The sequence below is a fragment of the Scomber scombrus genome, chromosome 4 (assembly GCF_963691925.1).
Source record: "Scomber scombrus chromosome 4, fScoSco1.1, whole genome shotgun sequence".
NCBI classification, from domain to species: Eukaryota; Metazoa; Chordata; class Actinopteri; order Scombriformes; family Scombridae; genus Scomber; species Scomber scombrus.
Window position 1 is genome coordinate 9,971,295 of NC_084973.1, and position 12,116 is coordinate 9,983,410.

The window sequence follows — 12,116 nt, forward strand, 5'->3', positions numbered from 1 at the left end:
GACTTCCATACAAACACACTTGTTTTTATGGAGCCAGTGGAGTTGCCCCCTCCTGGCCATTAGAGAGAATGCAGTTTTAAGGCACTTCCACATTGATTTTTCTTTTCAGACCTATTGCTGCCCGTTTGGTTAGAATATGTCTTTAAATGATCCAAGCTATTATAACTTTAACCACTAATGGTGCTGTTGTGTTTTGATGAGCATGTCTCAGTTTTGTTATTAGTTTTGTAATTCATGCACAGTATAAGGATGGGTAGGCTTTACAGGCAAGTTTGCTAACATGAAAAATGTAGCCCCTACATTGAAGGATTTTAAGTTATTAATTACTCAAGCTGTCTATCATGCTAGCTGTATATCACTCAGTTTGACATAATTCCACATATAGATCACAGCACACACATTAAAAAACATTTAAAAAATGAGTTGAGCATGTGTATCAGATCTTAAATTGCCACAAACTGCTGTTTGGGTGGGAAATATTTGATGTAAACAAAATTGTTTGAGTTTACTTGAAGCTTTGCCTTGTCCCTTTAATGTCTGTGGTGGTCTTCCTTTTTAAATGGATCATTCGTATTTGGATTTAAGCAACTATGTGTAGAATCTGAAAATATCTGACTTTGGAACCATATAATAGCAAAACATTCAGCAATCTAGTGGGTTTTATTTGGTCACCTGTCTATATATGAAATGGTCAGCGGTAAATGGGGTCCTTTTATCCAGAAGCTGAGACTTGACTCAATGTTTTGGAGTCATCGAACTGCTGCTTTGTTGAATTGTAATGTGATACAAAACATGATTTTGACTCTTACTGAAGTTTGCGTGTATCTAATTTTCTCATCAAACTGCTTAACTTGCTTTGATTGATTTCTAGCTGTAACTTGAGCTGATTTACTCTTGACCTGAGGACAGTAAACTTGTTCCTGAGCTCTACTGTTCAGTGGCGCCTGCTCTGGGATGTTAGCTAAGCTGAGGCTCAGGCCCTCTGAAAAGAGACTCACTGACTTGTGTGCTCATATTAATGCCCCAAGTGCTTTTCTCCTCTGCTCCACAGATCTTGAAGAGTGCGCAAGTCAACTGTCTTTGTCGAATGTGTTTGTTATGAAGTCCAGCCTCTACAAATGTCATCCTGAATCAGGCTCTGCTGCAGTGCTTTGTACATGAGTCAAGCTGTCTCATCCCATTGCAGTTGTCTCTGCCTCTGTGGCGAAGCACACATGACATTTTAACTTGAGTGTTTTTCATGGCGTGCAGAGCTGAACTAGCTACTGTTCTGAGTTTTCTCAGTTGTGGTGTTAAAGGCAGTGGTGCGCAATCAGGGCAATTTATCGTCAATTTTGTAGGTCACAGTACCATTTAAAGGATTAGTGTGTAGAATTTATTCATGTAGAGGAGTGTTTCTATATAATCGGTGCATCATTTTGTGGTATGACCCCGAATTAATGTCTGATTTGCCTTTTTTTTTTTCCCCCTTTCCTCTTGTAGGGTTCCTGCACTCCCAGTAAAGAACCTGACTGGATCTGGACCAGTGCACCCAGCACTAGCAGGTTAGACAACATTCACTACACAGCATTTCCCTGGAGATCAGCTAAAACATACAAAACATACGTATTTATCTCGACAAAACATTCACTATCATTGCTTTTTCCACTTTTCTGCGTCTGTGTTTGTGTCTGTGTGTGGGTGTGTGTGGGGGTGTGTGTGTGTGTGTGGGCTGTATATATGCATCAGGTATGACAGGTATCCTGATGTGCGCTGCAGGTCTGCCGGTTTGCCTGACTCGGGCCCCCAAGCCCATCCTGCACCCACCACCCATCAACAAGAGCGACATGAAGCCGGTGCCGGGGATCAACGGCATGCGACGCAAAACTAAGAAAAAGCACCTGAGGAGGGGTAAGATGGAGCAAATCACAACAATGACATCATGGGATGAGAGTAGAGGAGAAAAATGACATGAAACACAGCCACTTTATTTTTTATAGAGCTTTAATGAATAAATGGGGGTTGCACTGAGGAGAGGAATAGATCAACCACTGACAGCCAGCAGACTTCCTCTGTGCTGCCAAGCTTTGCAAGATGTTTCCGTATCAGCTGCCTGTGAATCGGTTGTTGAGCATGCAAACAACACCAACAAATAGACTGTTTTCAAGGGGCCTTAATTGTTCTTTAAATGCTCCGTAAGTGTTACAGTAAATCTAACCTCATTCACAGCCACTGATATTTAGTAAGGAAAGCACTCCTGTACCTTTTCAAAAAGATAATAAAACGTAATGATGACTGCCGGTTTCAGATTTATGAGTAAATGCAGTCAAAGCGTTGTTGTAACAGTTTTATAGATGCTCCACTACAGACAGATTGAAAGAGGCTGTTGTGAAGAATGTAATTAACAAGACACTGTTACACTGAGCTGGTTTGTTAGAGGATCTGGTGTTTTAGTCGGACGGCTTTCGGCTTGAATAAGTGCTGGTCGATGGAAGCCGTGGAAACCGCCGGCCCCCCAAGAGAGTCTTTGTCCTAATTGATAAGTGAGGCTGTTGGGTTTCCATCCCCTGCACCGTGCTCGTCCTCCATTACTGTACACGCAGACTTCGTGTGCAGAGATGATGCAGCAACACTTTATTGCACGGGTCCATTAGTTTTCCTACTTCCCAGAACCAAGAGTCCTGTCCACAAGCAAACATACAATAGTCTCCAATATTAAATGGATAAAAATGTTAAGGTGGGGGTTTAAATTAACTTTAAATCAACAGCTTATACAACTAAAAAAAACACAAAAACAATTTATAACTTATAACTTTCTATATTTTTCTCTGTAACCACATTTCATAATCTTTTCCGTTAAATTTACATCGCAGCCAAGTGTGCAGCCTCTGTGAGCGTGATCTCAGACATATCAGAAGGCTGTAAGGGCAATGGAGATCTGGTTTTCTCGTGCAGAGAGATTCGGGCTTATCCTGCTCTGCTTTCTGCGCAGCAAAAGGTCAAAGAGGCTTTTGATCCGGCTAATGAAGCCATCAAATAGCAGTAGCGCAAAACTGCATAATTGAGTCTATACTGTCTCTTTTTTTCTGTTTGCTCTTATCCCTCTCTTTACATCTCTCAGCCTCCTCTCCCTTTTATACCTTAACGTTTTGCTCCTCGCTGCTGTCCCCTCCCTCTGTTCGCTGGCTGTCCCTCAAATGAATAAACAAAGGCTCCGGGGGAAAAGAGGTTGCCTGTAAGCGTATTAGGGGTGTAAGCTGTGGGTGTGCTCTCAGCCATGCTAGCCTGGTTGCACACAGGGATTATCAGAGAGTGCAGGGACCGCTAGTTGTTCTATGCCAGTTTGAAGGTGACCTCCTCTTCAACATCACAGATATATTGAAACAAGTGGGGCCACAGTCACGCCCAGGCCAGAGCGGCCGCTGGAGCTGATAAGAGTTTGTCATCCATCAAGATCTAGGTGTTATTCTCTTGTGTTCAAATGACAAGCAAATGCCATCCAGTAGTCCATCTTTCCCTTTTTTCATGTGGTATGTGGGTGTAAGTGGCAAGTTAGGATTTTCTTTGATGGCCGTCTCATCTCTCTTATGTTTCATTTTATGACAAGGGAAAAACCCAGAGGATGTGGTGCGAAGATACACAGAGAAGATTAAAGTGGTGCCAGACGAGGTAAGAAAAAAGACACACACACAAACACACACGACTTAAAAGTTTTGTGCTTACGAAAAGATGCACTCTGTCACCGTTTGATGTCCGAAACCAAGTGTGAAAGTATAATAAATATGGAGTGATGACGAATGGCAGCTAAGTATTTTGGTTGGTTGTTCCAGGACTGTACCATCTGCATGGAGAGGCTGGTCATGTCATCGGGCTATGAAGGCGTCCTGCAGCACAAAGGCATCAAGCCAGAGCTGGTGGGCAAACTTGGCAAGTGTGGGCACATGTACCATCTGCTGTGCCTGGTGGCCATGTACAACAATGGCAATAAGGTGGGTAAAAGCTTGTGAGTTGCTATGATGTCACTCAAGGCTCAAATTACAAACTTTTGACGACAGATCAGGCCTCAAAGTTGTTCTACACAGACGGGGATCTTATGAAGTCTTTTCAGATCAATACTATCAGTCTTAACAGCTTTGTAAAATCATCATGAATTCAGTGCACTTTCATGAAATATGGAAGCATTTCTTACTAATGTTAAGCAGCAAATACAAGCAGATTTAATCAGCAATCATCACTGTCATATCAACAGTAATTGTCAAATCAATCAAATCCCTTTGATTGATTGAAGGTGTAATTTTTAAGGTGTTAGTTTACGCAAATAATAAGACATTTTTAATGTTTGAATGATTTGAAATAATGCCTTCTGTTTCAGTCACCACTGACTCCTTTGACAAATATCTGGCTCTTTAGCTGTTAAATGTTCTACTTTGTTGATTAACTAGTTGCTAAATTTTTCTTCCTGTTGTTTAGTGCTGGGAATGGAGCATTTAGTGGGTTAGGGTTAGGGTTAGGTGAGAGTGAAGCAGCAAGTAAAGTTGTGGGATATAAATCCAAAACAATAAACTGAAAGACAATAAAACCTTTCTTAGAGCTTCAGAGTCAGATGATAAATCTCTGTTGGTTTGTTAGAACTACTATTTGATGCATTGTAAATATGAATCTAGTGTGTGCAGCTTTAAATACATAGTTTCAGTGCAGAAAACAAAACAGCATTAACTTTTACTGTATTGGGGTGAATGCAGAAATATTGGATACAGATATCTCTTAACCTGTGTTAATAAAACCAAAAGTATCTGCATGGCTTGATGCACGTATAGGTAAGAGGGAAGTTTGTAATTTGGGTGAACTGACCCTTTAAAGTACAGTGACACTCTCAAAGTAACAAAAATGTAATATCATCTTGTTAAGTGACATCATGCCATTATGTTTTCTTTTTTTCCTCAAACCAGGATGGCAGTCTTCAGTGCCCAACATGCAAGACCATCTATGGGGAGAAAACAGGCACTCAGCCTCCTGGGAAGATGGAGTACCACGTCATCCCCCACTGCCTGCCCGGCTATTCAGACTCCAAGACCATCCGCATCGTCTACGACATTCCTGCTGGCATCCAGGTCAGGACTGTCTCACTTCACTAAATCCACCGTGCCGACTTTGTGCTCTGATCCACCTTCTCTCCTCTAAATCTTTGCCCTTTCTACAACAGCTGCTTTATCCGCTTAAGTTTGACTGGCGGTTATTCGTGCAGCAAGGTGAGGTGTTGGGGCTGTGTAAGTCAACGAAAAAAACAACGTATCCCACAGTAGTTCTTGAGCAGAGACTCACTCCTGAAAAACTGAAAAATGTGAGCAATACTAGAGTCATAGAAGAACCAGTTTCATCATCTAGTAAATAAATGAGTAATCGGTGAATCATTTGTGTATATATCAAACTGATTAATATGTGACTAATATAGTCACATTGAAGTGGAGAGGAGAGGATGTTGTGCAGCCTTGCTTTGTGTTGGTGGAGTAGCGAAAGCTGTGTATTTCATCCTCTCACTCCTGAGATTAGCTTTAATAGAGTCAATAAACTGACCTTTTTCCACCAGAGGAGCAGGCTTAGTCTCCCAGGGGGAAAAGAACACCAGGAGTCATCTGACTATAGTCTCCTCCCTCTCTTTCTGCCCTCACTCCTCAGTCTACACTGTAAACATCCTGATGGTTTAGTCTGGTTTATAAAAGAGGAGCTGATTCTTAGCTGCAAAGTAAGATGCTTTAATGAAGAACATTAAAATAATTTAATAATTTTAAAATTTGAGAGTTTTCAGATGCAAAATTATGTGGCCATTAGTTCACCTGAAAATACATTTACACCTCTGGGATTTAGTTTTGAATGTTTCTAAAATATAATACTGAAAGAGATAATTGAATATTTAAAGGCCATTGTGAGCAACATGAGCTATAAAGGCTCGTCCTGTGGGTGCTGTTGACATTTCCTACACAATAATTGGAAGAGAAGAAAGAGTTGTAACAGTTGTTTTTGTTCTTGACATTTTCAGACCAACGAGCACCCCAACCCCGGGAAGAAGTTCAGTGCAAGAGGGTTCCCCCGACACTGTTACCTCCCCGACAACGAGAAAGGCAGGAAGGTTAGTTTTGACACCAGTCCAAGGAAACACTCGTCTGACAGCTCAACAATTAAAAACGTGTTTGAGTCCAGTGCACAGTGCATTGAACTGTTGATCATCAGTATGCCGAGCCCTGTATCAAACCTGATTCTCCTGAGAAATCCAATGATGAGTTTCAAAAGCGTGTATTTATTTGTTAGCGCTCTTATATGACTACAAATGTTTTCATGTATTATCATGAAAAATACTGTATGAAGTAACAAAATCATTCAAACTGGCTGTTACAGCTTCATTTATCTGTTTCAAAAGTGATAATTCTGCGCAGTATGTTTGTACTCCTTTATTTCAGCAAAATTGAAGTTGAGAGTCGTTCCATACAGAGTAAAACAGTCATTTAGTTTCTTAGACCAACAGTACTGTAATAAGTATGCGTCTACACCAAAAGCTAAACAATACTAATCCTGCATGTGATTATTTCTTCCATTTTGCTGTTAAGAGATGATCATTGACCTCCCTTGTGTGTCTCCAGGTCCTGAAGTTGCTGATCATGGCCTGGGACCGTCGCCTCATCTTCACTATCGGCACGTCCAGCACCACAGGCGAGTCAGACACAGTGGTGTGGAACGAGATTCACCACAAGACAGAATTCGGCTCCAACCTGACAGGCCACGGCTACCCAGACCCTAACTACCTGGACAACGTCCTGACAGAGCTGTCGGCCCAGGGGGTCGGCGAGGCCAACCTGAAGGACTGAGGACCAGCTGAGCTGGTACGCAGGAGCTAACCCACCATGCCCCGTCGTCTCCTAGAGAGCAGGCACACTGCATGACGGGCCAACATGTAGCTGGCAACTCTTTACTCCCCACAAACAAAAAGACCTTGCAGATGTGGTGGCACAAGAGCAACAGAAACAAAATAAATGATGTAATGGTTATGATCAATTTTTTGATTTCTATAACCTAACAAGATTTCCCCCCATGCTGTCTTTTGATCCATGCCATGAGCATGTTGCCTTCATGCCAAATTTTCTCAGAGGATCGAGGAATGTAAAGACATGGTTTTGATGTTGTTAGGAAAATGGTCGTTAACCCTTTTTAGATTCAAACTGAAGCTACTCCTCTGCAGTTGGAGTAAAATGATGAGGGGCTAAAACAGTTTAAAGGCATATTTAAAAATGCTGATCTCCAGATTGCATGGCCCAGACTAACGCTGCATAATGAATGTTGAGCGAATATCTGCAATAGGCTGAGGTGCCATTGGATGACTTGATATTGTGAAGCTTAATATTGTAAAGATACATTCAAGAGAATTTCAGAATTTGGATTATTTGCCCCCCCCCCCCCCCCATTTTCTCTAATAATTAATATTGTTCTGTAACAATGTGGTGAGACTTGGTTTTGTGACTTTGAGATGGAATGAGAGGATTTTGGCTGGAACAGTGAGTAGAACTGAGTGAAGGTGATGTGACTTAAGATTGCACTGGGTTTCTCTGACATTTTCCACTCCTGATACACACAGGTCAGTCGTTCTGTAAAAGGAAGGTGCGCTCTGTAGTGCATGAGATCGATTCTGAATAGAGCTTAAAGGCTATGACATGTAAGTGTTTGATGATAAATGTATGTTGTATGGTTAACCTTGTCGACTGTCTGTGAGAGGAGGCGTGAAATAGATGAAACAAGCGTCTTACCAGTCAGTTTGACGCTTGTTTAGAGGTGTTGTAACTTCGAAGGCTGCGGTCGGGAAGCGAGATTTGCTTCGCTTCAAGGTTAAACTCATGTTTTTTGTTGACGCACTGATGACACTGACCTCTGTGAATATAAAGCCTGCATTATTATTCTCCCTGTTGGAGCAAACCCAGGCATTGGCACGATCCATCATGTTGACCGTACATGGGTGTACGACTGCATGCTCTGAGGCATTAATATGCTGGCTTTAAGTCCTTGAGGAGAGAAGCTGAATGCGCTTCTCACAGATGGACGTTCAGTTTCCCCTCAGAGATTCATCTTGGGCAGCGCTGCCCTCCAGCTCGCCTGCGATCTACAAGTCCCCTGTGAGCTTATTTGCTGTCAGACGGTGCGCTGGGCTCTACTGCTTTCTTATATAGGGAGCAGTGAAACATCTCATTCCCAGCGTGAGCTCACTCAGAGTTGTTAGGGCCCATCCTGATGTATGGCCTCTTCCACCACTGTTCCTCCTCCCCCCCTTAGCAGCAGAAGAGCAGGAACCATACAAATGTTGGTCTAGTTTGTTCGCTGGCTGTTGATGCGTCACTTGGAACTATTTTTTCCTATACGCTCTTTCCCCGTCAGATTTTTATGCCTGTGAGCTAAAGACTTTTTGAAGGTCCTTGGTGGAGATCTTGTGATGTTTCTTTGCTCTGAGATAAAAGATAACCCAGTGCTGCATAATTATCCATGAATATATCTGATCAATTTTAATGAGCGGGGGGATGTTGATGTAAGGTTTAACGTGTTGGCACCCAGCTGCAGGCTTAATTTTGGAGTGAATCATAGTCTTCCATAGCACTTTGAGGCAACGGTTTTGTTTAATCGATTGTTTCATTTTTAGGAAAAGGTCTTAAATTGTATTTGCAACAACAAAATCTGTTTCTTTTTTTTAAGTTGACATTTATAAACTGGCTTGCAATGCTCTGAATAAAAAAAAAATATATATATATATGATATACATTTGCAGATGTGATATACCTTGAAATTCAAGCTCAATTTGAGTCTATGGTGTTAGTGTAATTTATTTTTATACTCTTCTATATAGAAAATATACAAATACCGACTGACCCACATACGTATCTATACACAGGCACATATTAACATCAATACATAAAATCTGGCAAAGATGAATTTGTCAGTATGTCAGGGACTGTTGAAATATGTAAGACATGTTATGGACGTCTAATATTACAAGTAGTCTTAGCGTATGCTGCTGTCGTTACCTTAATGTAGAATCTGTGTAGTTGATCGCCTGTGGGACTCCCAATAAATACAGTAAATGTGTCTTTATTATTGGGTGGGGAGCTTTAGCAGCATGAAGATGTCCGTTTCCCCCCAAATGGGCCATTTCTCTTTTTCTACTTTGTCCAGATCATGGGAATTGATGCAGTCAGCAGTGTTTGTTCAGCCTGAAGGAGAAAACAGCAGGACTGGGATAAATATCAGCTGAAAATATTCTTAGAGTTGTGTTAGATAACTGGAGCGACAGATGGGTGGGATTTACCTCAGTTTGTTGCCAATCATAGATCAATACACTGACTTAAATTGTTTTAAAGGCCCTGAAAACCTATTTTCTCAATCAGGAAATTTCAGAACTCACCAGAAACTACAGTTCTGTTTTATTGTTGTCCTCAAGTCTGTCTTCTTTCCCTTTTATGTAGATCTCTCTGGAAGTCCTGGGATAGGGTTGTAAATTTGTAAAAATGTTGTCATGTGGACTGGGCGAATCTGCATTTAAACAAGCCTGCTCATGTCTTTCCATTGATTTTTTTTGTGAAATTCAACACACTTTTCTCTTTTCACAAGTTTTAAGCGGGCTGGACTCTGTTGGAAAAAAGATGATGTCATATAGCTCTGATCACCAATCAGAATTCAGCAACCATTTAATCAAAATCTGATGTCAGTTAGTGGTTGTTCGCTTACATTGTCTGAGCATTGTTAATCAATCAAACCACACCAACACAGTCCTGTTTAGGCAGATTAGCTGAGTGTTCTTTTAATATATATATTTAAACCAAGTTTTCAGGGGCTTTAAACTATTTTTCTGTGGTTTTTTGGCAGTTTATTTGGTCTTAAACTCAAATTTGGTGTTTTAGCCACACATGCTAAACCAAACAACTAAAAAGTATTTGTAACACCTGGGTCAGAATCCCTAATTCTGATCCAGGTGTTGAAAACACCCGATGTGTTTCATCTCAAGTTTTCTCCTTCACAACTTTTTGACACCCTTTATAACTTGGGACAGCAGGAGAGAATGCTTCCAAACTATCAGGGATTTTTCCATGTCAAGTGCAGTTTCATTAACAAGAGAAATCCAAATGTTTCCTTCTTCAGCTTTTCCTTTTCACGTGTTGGTCTTGTAATATGAACGATGCAGGCCCTTTAGACTTTTCAGGTGTGTACAGACTTACTGTATATGGGAATGATGAATAAAACACGGTTTGGTATTTATGTGATTAAGAAAGAGAGAGATAATGTTTATGCAATTTACTATTTTTAAGATCCAATACATGATTTATGTGTAGCAAGAAGGCTGATTTATTGGGTTTAAATGACTTTTTCTTTATGGGGTTACCTCCATGTTTCTTAAAAAAAAAAAAAAGGAGGGGGGGGGGGATTCAAGGATGTTCACAAGCTATGTTTTAGAAAACATATATTTTTGATGTCTTTTTTTTAAATGATTGTCTTTAAAAGAACTCTTGCATAACATTGCTGTATCACTCTTATTAAGATTCATTCCATACTATTTTCCATTTGATTAGAAGTGGGATAAGAGATGAAATCACTTTGTCCTGATGTATGAAGTATTTACAGTTGTACCCTGTCATAGTGTCCACAGCAAACTGTACTTCTCTCTCTCTAAATGATACCTTAACATTTTTGTGTGGATATACTGTACGTTTGTACCTTGTCTGTGTGAATGTGTGCCGAGTGTGCATCTAGTAAACAAATCTTAGGTTCATGTCCTTTAAAGATACAGTAATGTTCTCCTAGAGGTGCATGTAAACCGAACTGTGAGCAAGTTTATTGACAATGCATAGCTTTTGCGTATGAATACATCATATAGCTTCTTTAGAGATGTCCCCCAGGTCTTCTGGTGATTTAGCACTGTGGTTTGCATCTTTAAATCCAGTTAGTTAGAAAGGTTTTTCCTCTACCAGGTTTGATTTACACAGATGGGGACGAGACAGCGTTTGGCAGCTCTCCTCACTCTTTCGACAACATGTGAAACATCTGAATGTTTTGCATTTTTAAGTGCCCATTTGAATTGACATTTTCCAATCATGATTTTGTGGTTTAACTTTGAGTTGTCTTAAGCAGTGTCTACATGTTGCTATTTGAGACGGTTCACAAAGAGAAACAGAGCATCAACTAAAAGGAAGATATAGAGAGACATTGATTAAACTATAAAGGGCTTCTTAATCTATCAGTCTTTATTGAATTGTGATGACCTTGTTGCATGTTTGTGTGTTTCTTGTGGAAAAATAAATGTGCCCTCGACAGGGGTAATTTGTTTGACCTTTTGTCACCTTGATTCTTCTCAATTTTTGCTTAGCTCCACCATTTCCTTCACTTCAGGCAGCTCTGTTCCCTGCACCTTATTATAAGGTTATAAACGAGCATTTCTGGAGCTGTGAGGTGCAGCAGAAACTGCTCTCGCTGGCAGTAAATTAGCTTTATGGTCATTTCTGTCACTGGCTGCTGTATGTTGGTGCTGTGGTAAAGAGATGTGGTTGGTGTGTCGCAAGGCAAGCTTATGTCCAAGGCCTGTGGGACATCAGAAAACAAACCCTTCCTTCCCTCCAGCACTGACCCAGCAAATACCTAAACCTGCTGCCCTGCCTCTGCTCATTGCTCACCACTCATGCCTAATGAGAGAGCTAGCAGGGAGACTCTGCTGCATCACTGCAGGTAGGTCTCTCATTAGCATTTAAATAAGGCTGGGAGGAGGAGCAGTTGCAAACATTGTTTGTGTGGCATGATATAACATTAGATTCTGTTGGACTGTCAAGTCTGTGGTTATGGGGGTTTGATTAAATTATTCATGTGGGGCGGTGTGGTAACCATGATGCTGCAAGGCTGCTCGGGGATCTGTCAGACAGATAATGATATTTCCTGTAACACCATGAATGAATGAATGTCATAGCCTGCACCGAGTCAGGCCTTCCACACTTTAAAACTAACCAGGAGAGGAATGGGCATAAAACAGCAAATTAGACACTTAGTATTAATAATTTCTGCTCATGATTCAGCGCCTGTTAACTGGAAGAGAAAAAATGGTACAAGTTTGGGGACTTGCAGGA

The 12,116-nt window shown here is 40.9% G+C and overlaps 1 protein-coding gene across 3 annotated transcripts in view; it reads left to right on the forward strand.

Annotated features, from left to right (window-relative positions):
- dtx1 (deltex 1, E3 ubiquitin ligase) overlaps nucleotides 1–11,331 on the forward strand; it is a 44,308-nt gene extending 32,977 nt beyond the window's left edge. The window contains exons 4-10 of one of the 3 annotated variants that reach the window (XM_062417987.1): nucleotides 1,483–1,544; nucleotides 1,729–1,890; nucleotides 3,587–3,648; nucleotides 3,810–3,968; nucleotides 4,929–5,090; nucleotides 6,017–6,106; nucleotides 6,615–11,331. In XM_062417987.1, coding sequence (XP_062273971.1) covers nucleotides 1,483–1,544; nucleotides 1,729–1,890; nucleotides 3,587–3,648; nucleotides 3,810–3,968; nucleotides 4,929–5,090; nucleotides 6,017–6,106; nucleotides 6,615–6,839 — 922 coding nt within the window. In that variant the 3' untranslated portion in view covers nucleotides 6,840–11,331. The remainder of the gene's footprint in view (nucleotides 1–1,482; nucleotides 1,545–1,728; nucleotides 1,891–3,586; nucleotides 3,649–3,809; nucleotides 3,969–4,928; nucleotides 5,091–6,016; nucleotides 6,107–6,614) is intronic. The other 2 variants (XM_062417989.1, XM_062417990.1) reach the window with 2 other exon arrangements.
- Nucleotides 11,332–12,116: the final 785 nt, after the last annotated feature.